General features: G+C 45.0%; 1 protein-coding gene across 1 annotated transcript in view; it reads right to left on the bottom strand.

The window, feature by feature from the left end:
- Positions 1-13,221, bottom strand: part of pkhd1l1.1 (PKHD1 like 1, tandem duplicate 1) — a 57,737-nt gene that overhangs the window by 23,170 nt on the left and 21,346 nt on the right. The window contains exons 32-40 of the mRNA XM_047382816.1: positions 11,370-11,512; positions 11,178-11,282; positions 10,793-10,978; positions 9,398-9,565; positions 9,098-9,300; positions 7,468-8,440; positions 6,731-6,979; positions 4,605-4,754; positions 120-294 (exon numbers count right to left, since the gene is read on the bottom strand). Coding sequence (XP_047238772.1) covers positions 120-294; positions 4,605-4,754; positions 6,731-6,979; positions 7,468-8,440; positions 9,098-9,300; positions 9,398-9,565; positions 10,793-10,978; positions 11,178-11,282; positions 11,370-11,512 — 2,352 coding nt within the window. The remainder of the gene's footprint in view (positions 1-119; positions 295-4,604; positions 4,755-6,730; positions 6,980-7,467; positions 8,441-9,097; positions 9,301-9,397; positions 9,566-10,792; positions 10,979-11,177; positions 11,283-11,369; positions 11,513-13,221) is intronic.

The raw sequence follows: 13,221 nt of genomic DNA, 5'->3' as shown, positions 1-13,221 counted from the left end.
CCATATTGTTCTCATGGAAGAAGAACAGAGCTGCGTTGACAGTAAACTGAGCCTCTGATTCATCCTCAGTGGCCCGTGGACTAGGCGCGTCTGTTCATTTTGTTTTTAACTGCAGACACCTGAAACCGAAGCCGGTGATGGTGAGCCGCGTGCCTCCGGCGGTGCCTCCTCGTCGTGGAGACACCCCAGAGATGATGGGAGTCAGAGCAGATCTGTAGGTGAAGCCCTTTGAGATGTTGACAGCATCCAGCGGGTTGATGACAGAAACGAGGCAGCTGACCTCCGACTGAGAACCTGTAGAGACACAACAGCCAATCACAGACAGAGATATGGGACATCTCCTGATGCAGGACGAGTTTCTGTCTTATCTGATGAGACTCCAGCAGCCTGTCAGCATTCCTCACCCACACATCATCTATCTCTGCAGCAGAGCATTCAATGTTCAGCTCAGAGAGCACTGAACTTCAGGACCAACTAAACTAAAATCCTCCTCCTTCTCCTCCTGCATCTGGTTCCTGGTCTTTCAACCAACCCTCACATTTTGATATTCTTATGGCCTCACATATTGGACTTGTGTCTGTTCTGGTTCTGTTAGATCTCAGTGCTGCATTTGATCCAGTCGATCATAATATTCTCTTAGAAAGGCTGGAATATGCTGTAGGGATCAGGGGAACAACGCTAGGCTGGTTTAAATCTTATCTGTCTGACAGATTCCAGTTTGTTCATGTAAATGATAAATCATCTTTAAACTCCAGGGTTAATTGTGGAGTACCACAGGGTTCAGTACTTGGGCCAATTCTGTTTATATATGCTTCCAATAGGTCAAATTATCAGGCAGCATAGGATACATTTTCACTGTTACGCTGATGATACTCAGCTTTACTTATCCATAAATCCTGATGAACCCAACCAGTTAGATAGACTACAAGCATGTCTTGAAGATATAAAAACTTGGATGACTTTAAATTTTCTGCTTCTAAATTCAGACAAGACAGAAGTTGTCGTCTTTGGACCGGAGTCTTTAAAAAAGAAATTGTTTAGTCAATCATTTAACCTGGATGGCATTAAATTGACCTCTGATAATAAAGTAAAAAACCTTGGTGTAATCTTTGACTAGGACATGTCATTTAAATCCCATATTAAACAGGTTTCTAGGATTTCCTTCTTTCATCTCCAGAACATTGTCAAAATTAGAAATATCCTGTCCAGGAGTGACGCTGAAAAACTAGTCCATGCATTTGTTACTTCAAGGCTGGACTATTGTAATTCTTTACTATCAGGATGTCCACAAAATGCAGTTAAAAGCCTTCAGCTGATTCAAAATGCTGCAGCAAGAGTTCTGATGAAAATTAAAAAGAGAGATCATATTTCTCCTATTTTAGCTTCCCTTCATTGGCTCCCTGTTAAATCCAGAATAGAATTTAAAATTCTCCTCCTCACATATAAAGCCCTTAATGATCTAGCTCCATCATACATCAGAGATCTGATTGGTCCATATGTTCCTAACAGAGCACTTTGTTCTCAGACTGCAGGTTTACTGGTGGTTCCTAGAGTCTCTAGAAGTAGAATGGGAGGCAGATCCTTTAGTTATCAGGCTCCTCTCCTGTGGAACCAGCTCCCAGTTTTAGTCCGTGAAGCAGACACCCTGTCTACTTTTAAGGCTAGGCTTAAAACTTTCCTTTTTGAGAAAGCTTATAGTTAGAGTTGCTTAGTTTATCAGGGAGGGAGCCTTCCTCCCTCTCTGTTGGATGGAGTAAGGGGGAGTCAGGTTTAGCCTAAACCGGCTCAGTTATGGTTGAGGTGCAAACACACCCTCCATTTCTGCTACCTGTATGACCCCTTCTCTTTTCCAATGGTTATAATCAGTCTGACAGAGAGAGGTATCCCAATCCTTGTGGTTTTTAGTATAACAATGACCATCAGTGGGACCCTTTGTGAGGTTCCTTGAGACGACATTGTTGTAAATAAGCGCCGTTTAACAAAATAATCTGAACTGAAACTATCTGTGTAGTTATGCTGCTATAGGCTTAGGCTGCTGGAGGACATAATGACCACTTTCACCCTCTCTGCTACATTCTCATACTACTCTCCAATTTTGCATTATTTGCTGTTATTTCAGCTTTTAACTTTGTTCTCTCTTTTCTCTTCCTAGAAGCTACACCTGGCCTGACTCTGTGTCTACCTGTGACACCTTTCTGGAGAGGGGCATCGTCCGAGCTTCTGCTGGCAACAACTTAATGCTCACCTTCTACAGATGATCCACATGGCCCTGTCTTTCAGTGTTTAACCCTTTCTCTCTCCTAGACATGGCTACTGACTGAGCTTCTACTGTAACTAACTCTATGTTCTCTCTTTCAGACTCTAACCTTGAAAACTGGATCAGAATTTATCTGATCTTTCTTTCTAGATGAAACGACTAAAGGAGCTACATCCATTAACATTTACTTTTCCTTCCCATAGAAAGTACTCCTGGATCAGTGCTTCTTTGTTCTCTTTGTGTCTCTGCTCTGTTCTCTCAAACCTCCAGTCGGTCGTGGCAGATGGCCGCTCACACTGAGCTTGGTTCTGGTTCTGCTGGAGGTTTCTTCCTGTTAAAAGGGAGTTTTTCCTCTCCACTGTCACTACATGCATGCTCAGTATGAGGGATTGCTGCAAAGTCAACACCAGTGACTGTCCACTGTCTCTACATGCTCATCCAGGAGGAGTGAATGCTGCAAGTCACTGACTGGATGCAATCTGCTGGGTTTCCTTAGATAGAAAAACTTTTTATCCAATTTGAATAAATAACTGAATCTGACTGAACTGTTCAATGATTACGATTAATTGGAATGAATGAACCTGACTGTTGTGAAGAACCTTGAGACGACATGTGTTGTGAATTGAAGCTATATAAATAAACTGAATTGAAACGGAATTGAATTTTATCCTCTGCTGGACGCTACTTGTGAAAGTATTCGGCCCCCTTGAACTTTTCAACCTCTTGCCACATTTCAGGCTTCAAACATAAAGATATAAAATTCTAATTTTTTGTGAAGAATCAACAACAAGTGGGACACAATCATGAAGTGGAATGAAGTTTATTGGATGTGTCAAACGTTTTTAACAAATAAATAACTGAAAAGTGGGGCGTGTAATATTATTCGACCCCTTTGCGTTAATACTTTGTAGCTCCACCCTTTGCTGTAATTACAGCTGCAAGTCTCTTGGGGTTTGTCTCTATCAGTTTTCACATCGAGAGACTGAAATTCTTGCCCATTCTTCCTTGAAAAACAGCTGGAGCTCAGTGAGGTTGGATGGAGAGCGTTCATGAACATCAGTCTTCAGCTCTTTCCACAGATTTTGGATTGGATTCAGGTCTGGACTTTGACTAGGCCATTCCAACACCTGGATACGTTTATTTGTGAACCATTTCATTGTAGATTTGGCTTTATGTTTTGGATCATTGTCTTGTTGGAAGATAAATCTCCGTCCCAGTCTCAGGTCTCTTGCAGACTCCAACAGGTTTTCTTCCAGAATGGTCCTGTATTTGGCCCCATCCATCTTCCCATCAATTTTGACCATCTTCTCTGTCCCTGCTGATGAAAAGCAGGCCCAAACCATGATGCTGCCACCACCATGTTTGACAGTGGGGATGGTGTGTTCAGGGTTATGAGCTGTGTTGCTTTTACACCAAACATATCGTTTTGCATTGTGGCCAAACAGTTTGATTTTGGTTTCTTCTGACCAGAGCACCTTCTTCCACATGTTTGGTGTGTCTTCCAGGTGGCTTGTGGCAAACTTTAAACGAGACTTTTTATGGATATCTTTGAGAAATGACTTTCTTCTTGCCACTCTTCCATAAAGGCCAGATTTGTGCAGTGTACGGCTGATTGTTGTCCTATGGACAGACTCTCCCACTTCAGCTGTAGATCTCTGCAGTTCATCCAGAGTGATCATGGGCCTCTTGGCTGCATCTCTGATCAGTCTTCTCCTTGTTCGAGATGAAAGTTTAGAGGAACGGCCGGGTCTTGGTAGATTTGCAGTGGTCTGATACTCCTTCCATTTCAATATGATTGCTTGCACAGAGCTCCTTGGGATGTTTAAAGCTTGGGAAATCTTTTTGTATCCAAATCCAGCTTTAAACTTCTCCACAACAGTATCTTGGACCTGCCTGGTGTGTTCCTTGGTCTTCATGATGCTCTCTGTGCTTTGAACAGAACCCTGAGACTATCACAGAGCAGGTGCATTTATACGGAGACTTGATTACACACAGGTGGATTATATTTATCATCATCAGTCATTTGGGACAACATTGGATCATTCAGAGATCCTCACTGAACTTCTGGACTGAGTTTGCTGCACTGAAAGTAAAGGGGCCGAATAATATTGCACGCCCCACTTTTCAGTTTTTTATTTGTTAAACAAGTTTGACACATCCAATAAATTTCACTCCTCTTCATGATTGTGTCCCACTTGTTGTTGATTCTTCACAAAAAATTAGAATTTTATATCTTTATGTTTGAAGCCTGAAATGTTGCAAGAGGTTGAAAAGTTCAAGGAGGCCGAATACTTTCACAAGGCTCTGTATATATAACACACACATCGCACACTCTGGCTGAACAGACCATTGTTGTGTGGAGACTGGCAGTACAACCGACTGGACGTGGACATTTGTCTGAGAACAGGACACTTCCGGTCACAGATCAGCACTGTGGAGTTGTTCGGATCGAACCCGGAGCCGAGGATGGACAGCAGAGCTCCACCTCCAAAACTCCCTGAATCAGATAAAAGAGAAAAATAGGTCACATTTAATCTGATAGCAGCAGAGGAACCAGAGCAACACAGGATGAAGATTAAAGCTGCAATTAGTTAGAATAATATTCTATCCTTCATTTTAATACAGATAAAACTCAGCTGACAGAAACTCAGACTTCCTTCTCCATGTCTTCCTGGAGGAACCCAAAGCGTTCCCAGAACTGAAGGGACATAAGGTTCCTCCAGTAAGTTCTGGGTCTGCTCCTGGGTTCTTCACCCAGTGGAAGCAGCCTGAGAAACATCTGATCCTGATCCTACCAGCTACCTCAGCTGACACTGTGGAGGAGGAGTGTGGATCCAGGATCTCATTCTCTTACTCATGATCTATATCTCCTGATCAGAGATGAGGGTTGGAACATACACTCACCGGCCACTTTATTAGGTACACTTGTCCAACTGCTCGTTAATTTCTAATCATCCAATCACATGACAGCAACTCAATGCATTTAGGCATGTAGATATGGTCAAGATGATCTCCTGCAGTTCAAACCGAGCATCAGAATGGAGAAGAAAGGTGATTTAAGTAACTTTGAACGTAGCATGGTTGTTGGTGCCAGACGGGCTGGTCTGAGTATTTCAGAAACTGATGTTCTACTGGGATTTTCACGCACTACCATCTCTAGGGTTTACAGAGAATGGTCTGAAAAAGAGAAAATATCCAGTGAGCGGCAGTTCTGTGGGCGCAAATGCCTTGTTGATGCCAGAGGTCAGAGGAGAATGGCCAAACTGGTTTGAGCTGATAGAAAGGCAACAGTAACTCAAATAACCACTAGTTACAACCAAGGCATGCAGAAGAGCATCTCTGAATGTACAACACGTCGAACCTTGAGGTGGATGGGCTACAGCAGCAGATGACCACACCTGGTGCTACTCCTGTCAGCTAAGAACAGGAAACTGAGGCTACAATTCACACAGACTCACCAAAATTGGACAATAGAAGATTGGAAAAACGTTGCCTGGTCTGATGAGTCTCGATTTCTGCTGCGACATTCGGATGGTCGGGTCAGAATTTGGTGTCAACAACATGAAAGCATGGATCCATCCTGCCTTGTATCAATGGTTCAGGCTGGTGGTGGTGGTGTAATGGTGTGGGAGATATTTTCTTGGCACACTTTGGGCCCCTTAGTACCAACTGAGCATCGTGTCAACGCCACAGCCTACCTGAGTATTGTTGCTGACCATGTCCATCCCTTTATGACCACAGTGGACCCATCTTCTGATGGTTACTTCCAGCAGGATAACGCGCCATGTCATAAAGCACGAATCATGTCAGACTGGTTTCTTGAACATGACAATGAGTTCACTGGACTCAAATGACCTCCACAGTCACCAGATCTCAGTCCAATAGAGCACCTTTGGGATGTGGTGGAACAGGAGATTCTCATCATGGATGCAGCCGACAAATCTGCAGCATCTGTGTGATGCTATCATGTCAATATGGAGCAAACTCTCTGAGGAATGTTTCCATTACCTTGTTGAATCTATAACACCAAGGATTAAGGCAGTTCTGAAGGTAAAAGGGGGTCCAACCCGGTACTAGCAAGGTGTACCTTATAAAGTGGCCGGTGAATGTAGATGCAGCTGCATACGCAGCTCAGCTGCTTCTTCATGTGGACTTTTCCTAGAACGGAGTCTTTGTTTTTAAGGGAGGAGTTTGTGCATCTTGGTGTCTTCATCCAGACTGATGGTGGGATGGAGCAGGAAATGAACAGACAGATCAGGGCCCATCTTAATCTTTAATATTCATCTTCATTAACAAGATGTAAACACTTCCTGTTTTCACTAAAAACTCTGAACATACTTCCTGCTTTGATTGATTTTACATTCAGCAAAGAACTTGAAACAGTTTTCCTTCAATAACCTAGAAGAAAAGATTCAGTTTTCCATGGAAAACCAGGAAGTTGTGGTATTCTTAGCACTGTAGTTCTGTTCTTACCCTCGTTGGGTTGCACGCTGCTGAGCGTCAGTTCGTACATGAACTTGACCATCGACTGGGCGTAACCTTTGACCTGGTGATGCAGGATGACCGGATAGGTGCCGCCCGGGTTGTTTCCCGTTGTACAGCGGACCTGAGTCTGGGAGACAGCCGACACGTTGCAGGGAACGTTGTTTATGGTGATGGAGAGGAGCTCAGAGTCAGAACCGAATCCTGATCCAGTGAGCGTGATGACAGCGCCGCTTGGACCTGAGGGAACAAACAGATGAAACATGGAAGGAGGGCGAATGCTGCTTGGAGAGTTATATGGATGAATGTTTTCTGTCAGTCGGACCCAGAATGAGGCTGTTCTGTTCAGTCCAGAGGCTCATAATGCTGCAGTTGGTGTTTGATTTGTATGAATCAGGGCAACATTAAAGGGCTATTTTGGTGCTTCGTAAGTCTGGACTGCTTTTAACCTTCTGTAAGTCAAATCTTTAATAAGATTTGATTTGTTGTTTCTGGTAACCTACATCCAAAGAAACGTTTTAGTTTGTTGCCAATGTGTTTTGTTGTATGTTTAAATGTGTGGAGAAGCAGAAGCAGGAGCTCGCCCAGGGCCTCATTCAGTTAACAACCGCCTCTGTCTGCAGTTTTGTCAACACATCAAGCATCAAAGCTCGGAGTGATTCCTTCAAAATAAAACATTTGGGATTAGATTAGTTTCCTGTGAGGAATGTTTGCTCTGTTATATTTACCGGTGGAGGGGCTGATGGAGCTGATGACCGGAGTATAGGCTGCAGAGTAGTTGAAGCTGAGTGGGGGAAAAAACACGTTGAACACCTGTATGCTGACAGCCACCTGTCCCTCACTGCGAGGAGGACTCAGACAGTGGAGCAGACCAGGACTTTCCTTCTGGATCCTGCAGGGTTTCCCACCAACCGTCACGCTCGTGTTCCCCGGAGCAAAGCCGTTCCCTGTGAGGGTGAGTGGCGTTCCTCCAGCCAGGCTGCCCACGCTGGGATCCAGGATGGCCAGCGCACGGCTGTTCAGGGAGACCTGACCCGATGCGAGGCCTCTGCTCCTTACGATCACTCTTATTTGGTGGACTCCTGCCGGCAGGTTGCTGACCCTTGCTGTGATGTTCCCGTCACTCACAGCCAGTACTTCCACCTCTGTGGAGCCAACAAAGATGGACACATCGTCCGCACGGCTGCCAAACCCAGAGCCAGAGATGATGACCTCTGTTTGACCCCCGATGCTGTCAGGGGAGATGCTGCTGATGATGGGAGTGACGGAGGAGGTGAACTGGTAAGAACAGTCTGAATGACAGGAGCTTTGGATCAGGCCAAGCTGAAAGATGACATCACCGGAGCGTTGCTGAGACGGAGCGGTGTCACAGAGGATGTGGGTGTAATTCACCTTCAGGATGCTGCAGGACATGCCTGCTGCCATCACTCTCCCCTCAGAGAACCCAGACCCGCTGATCAGCAGCCTCGTGCTTCCAGTGATGCTGCCAATAGGAGGCGACACCGAGTCGATCACTGGCAGGACCACAAAGCGACGCTTAAACTCGTTTGAGACAGCAATGATGACGCCCCCGAGGTTGTTGATTCTGACCGATATAGGGAGAGCGACGCCGATGGGAAGCATGGATTGGGAGCTGAGCTGGCAGCTGATCTCAGACTGGGAGCTGTTGACTACCTGACAGGCTTCGCCTCCAACCGTCACCTGCAGGACACGGAGCAGATCAGTCCGGCTTAGATGGATTTTATTTATAATGCACTGGTTCTGCAACCAACTGAATCTAAACCACAGCCAGAACAGAACATTTTTGTATCAAAATCATCTTTTTATTGGTTTGATCACATTTTCAGAGAAACTGAACGTTAGGTTTCAGCTTTAATTCAAAATCATCAAAATGAACACCTGAAGTATGTGGCTTTGTGTGAAAAAATCTAAACGGGTTTTGACCTTTTGAGCAGAATTACTGAAAAAAATGTATGTTTCAGTGCTGTTCTAATTAATTCAGATCTACCTGTACATTAAATCAGCTTCCTAATTTAAAAACTAGGTTTATTACCTAAAACTGCAAACTTCACAGTATCTGACATATGCAGAGTCACTATAACTGTATCTTTGTAAAGTGGTCCGCCTTATAAAAGTGGTCCGTTTTATATCTTCTGGATCTTTAAAAATACAGTTTTTCAAACGTCTGAAAAAACAACCAGTCTAAAGAAGGACTTGATAAAGTGCTCTACAAATACAAGCTATTTACCATTTACCATTTTAATCACATCTGAAGGATTAGATTTAAGGCTTTGTTCTGAATGTACCCACACCCACAAAGGACAGCTTTCAAACAGAAACCACGATGACTCTGCAGACCTCATGAGCACAGCTGACATCACTGAATCCTTGTCCCTGGATGTGGATCAGTTGGTGGTAGGAGCCCTGGTTGGGAGAGATGGAGTTGACTTTGGGAGTGGAGCAGGCAGAGAAGCTGAAGGAAAGACCATCTGAAGTGTTATTGGCTGGTTGGCAAGGCGTGGAGGCCACACAGTCTGCTTCTCTGGAGACTCTCTGTGAACCTGTAGGTGATGCAGTTACACCTTCATCATCAGTTCTGCTGTTCTGCATCATCATTTTATTTGCAGGTTTTACTTTATAACCAGTTGAACCATTTACCTCCTGGTACATGTTTGGCAAGTACACCTCCCACAATGACGGAGACATTGCTGTTCTTCTCCTCCCGATTCATGACCTTTATGACTCCCTGCATCAGTATGGAGGAGCTGATGTAACCGCTGCTGTAGAAGTATGCGCCGGGGACGGTAAAGCGGTAGCTGAAGAACCCTGAGGAGGAAAACTGGAGGTAATCTGTGCTAAAGTGGCTTAAATGGAAAACAAAACAATCTTCTTGAAAATTGACTGAAAGTGAGTGAAAAAGCAACTAAAGTCCAAAGAAGAACTGTAACTGTCACGGAGTGACATTTTGGACTTTGTTTTATGGTTTCTTGTAATAGTTTATTTTGTCTAGATGTTTCTATTAAGTTTATTAGTTTGTTTTGCTCCTTCTACAGCCTCCTGGTGTTTTGTTGTTCTCCTCCATCATTAAGTTTCCTTATGGTTGTTTCCTTATTACTTTGTATGGTTCTATTATTGATTAGTCTCTGTATTAGGGTTCTTTGTTCTCCTGGATTCGTTAGCTCCTCTTTTAATATCTCTGTGTTCATTTATGGTTTGGTATTCTTTTTCACCTTGCACACTTCTTGGTTTTCTAGTCAGTTTTCTGTTCCTTCTCGTCTTTATTCCCTTTCTGTGTTCTTATTCTGTTCTGTCTAGCTTAGTTCTTTATGTTTAGTTTCTAGTGTTCCAGTTCTGATTCCTGTTAGGTCAGCTTGAGTTATTGTTGACTTTTATTCTAGTCTTCTGCTTCATTCTCAGTTGTTTCTATCAGTGTTTGTTTACTTGTAGTCAGGGTTTCCTTTTGCTTAGGCCTTAGATTCTTGTTATTCTTCTGTTCCTTCCAGTTCCTCTGTTTCCTTTACCTCTGGGTTATTCTAGATTTGGTTATTTTATCTTAGTCTATTGTTCTGCTTAGGTCTTGGTTTCTCTTTATTGTTTATTTGTTTCACCTGTTCCTTCTGCTTCCCTGCCTCCTTGTCGCAGCTGTTCTCAGTTCCCTTGATTACCTGCCTTTGTCTTTCCCCAGTATATTAGTTGGTTTGGTGTCTGTTTATCGCTGGTTCCTTGTGTTTGTCATACCCCGTTCTCAACCCATGTATTTGTGCTGAGTTTTTTCCATGTGCCTGCAGAACCTCTTGTAAGTTTTTGGATCAGGACTTTGTATCTGCATTGCCTTGATTGGTTTCTTTTGAAAACCTCTGGAAATAAAGCTAAAACCTTTTACAACATGCTGCTGCTCAGCTCTTGTCTGCACTTTGGTCCGCCCTCAAACCCTTTTATGACAGTAATGTCAGACTACGAAAAACGTCTGGAGAACTGTTGATCAGGAAACCTTTCACAGCTTACAATAGGAAAGTCTTGATCCTGGAAACTGAGAACCAATTAAATCTCTACCTTGAGCAGTTTTGGCCCCTCCACTGTTCAGGGGTCCTCCATCATACTCGGTGCCACTGGGACTAGAAACACTGAAGACTCGGTACCCGACGCTCTGGAAGGCAGGCGCCTCCCATCGCCACATCACCGTATCTCCAACAAACACTTGGAGTGAAGACGGACTCCATGCATATCCCAGCCCATAAGCTGAAACACAGACACACACATCAGTCCCACACTGATCCAGGATCCTGTGAGGTCGGGCTAGACAACGAGAAAAACTGTGACAAGACTAGCAATGAAAAGGTTTCAGCTTCCTTGCTCCCAGGAGGTTCCTGTAACCTTATCCGGGTTTTCCTGGTACCCAACATCTCAGATTCTGTTGGATACAAAAGAGGGAACATACTGAGGTGGGACCCCTGGTTGGTGACGACGTGTCTCTCCTCCTCTGACTCAATGATGCACTGCAGCTGGTTCTGCGAGGCGGACACCACCTCACAATCACTGCTTCCTGTCACACAACGAGCGAGGGACACACCATTAATAGCTTTTCCAATGTACTGTAGCTGCAGCAGTCGGGATACAGAGAGGTACTCACCAACTGACACCTTGATGTCAGACGTGTCGTTGCTGAAACCAGAACCAGAAACTGTCAGCATGGTTCCTCCCATCAAAGAGCCGGACAGGGGAGAGATCCTGTACACATCCAGGATGTATCTGATGCTCGCGTTGACGCCATTGCTACGCCACACAAAACAGTCTGAGTCAGGTTGATAAAAAATATTCACATTAAAAATACGTATTTGGCTGCATGTGTGTAGAACCTCCAACTTCAAAGAAGAAGAAACCAAGAAAAAAGTGTTTTTAATGAAGGTTTAAAGACAGTTTCTGTTCAGTTTTAATTGTCTTCATAAATATCTTCACTGATGATGTGAATGAGCTCATGTAGGTTTGGACCAGGGTCTCACCTCAACAGCACCAATAATTACAGAGCAGGCAGTTTATGCAGCTGTTCTGTTCTCGTACTCGTCATCTTCCGCTTTATCCGGGACCGGGTCGCGGGGGCAGCAGACTCAGCAGAGACGCCCAGACGTCCCTCTCCCCAGACACCTCCTCCAGTTCCTCCAGGGGGAGCCCAAGGCGTTCCCAGGCCAGCCGAGAGACATAGTCCCTCCAGCGTGTCCTGGGCCGTCCCCTGGACCTCCTCCTGGTGGGACGTGCCTGGAACACCTCCCGAGGAAGGCGTCCAGGAGGCATCCGGTATAGATGCCCGAGTCACCTCAACTGGCTCCTCTCGATGTGGAGGAGCAGCGGTTCTACTCCGAGCTCCTCACCCTATCTCTGAGGGAGTGCCCGGCCACCCTACGGAGGAAGCTCATTTCAGCCGCTTGTATCCAGGATCTCGTTCTTTCGGTCATGACCCAAAGTTCATGGCCATAGGTGAGGGTAGGAACGTAGACCGACCGATAAATCGAGAGCTTTGCTTTTCGGCTCAGCTCTCTCTTCACCACAACGGACCGGCACAGCGCCCCCATTACTGTGGCAGCCGCACCAATCCGTCTGTCGATCTCCCGCTCCATTCTTCCTTCACTCGTGAACAAGACCCCGAGATACTTAAACTCCTCCACTTGAGGCAGGAACTCCCCTCCAACCTGAAGAGGACAAGCTACCCTTTTTCGGTCGAGAACCACGACCTCGGACTTGGAGGAGCTGATCTTCATCCCAGCCGCTTCACACTCGGCTGCGAACCGCCACAGCGCATGCTGTAGGTCTTGGCTAGAGGGGGCCAGCAGGACCACGTCATCCGCAAAAAGAAGAGACGAAATCCTCTGGTCCCCAAACCAGACCCCCTCCGGCCCTTGGCTGCGTCTAGAAATCCTGTCCATAAAAGTTATGAACAGGACCGGTGACAAAGGGCAGCCCTGCCGGAGTCCAACATGCACCAGGAACAGGTCCGACTTAGTGCCGGCAATGCGGACCAAACTCCTGCTCCGCTTGTACAGACCTTCAGCACTCAAACCCCTCCACCACGTTAAGGTGGCGGTTCAAGGAGGGGAGCTGTTCTGTTCAGCAATGTTAATCCCAACCTCCCCTCCTTCATTCCTGTCATTCCCATCTTGACCCCATCAGGACCCTTCTCTTCACATCCTTCATCACCCCCTTCTCAATCTCTCCTTACAATCAAATAGTTCTTGCTTATTATGGTGCTTAAAGCCATAGCAGATTATGTAAGTTAATGAATTTTAACAAATGCATACATACTCCTACTTTGCATTATTTTAAATAAACTGGATTTAATGATTGTCCTTCAAACTAATGTGTCTTCTTCTGATACCTAAAGATTTGTTTTAATTTATTAAATTTAATTAGAATTGCTGATATTGCAGATGCCGGCTGAGGCTTCCTTCTTTCAATTGGACAGAAACAGAGATACATAGAAATAAGAGGGA

The sequence above is a fragment of the Girardinichthys multiradiatus genome, chromosome 13 (assembly GCF_021462225.1).
Source record: "Girardinichthys multiradiatus isolate DD_20200921_A chromosome 13, DD_fGirMul_XY1, whole genome shotgun sequence".
Classification (NCBI taxonomy): Eukaryota; Metazoa; Chordata; class Actinopteri; order Cyprinodontiformes; family Goodeidae; genus Girardinichthys; species Girardinichthys multiradiatus.
The sequence above is the reverse complement of the archived record's forward strand: the minus strand, read 5'-3'. Positions and strand labels throughout refer to the sequence as shown.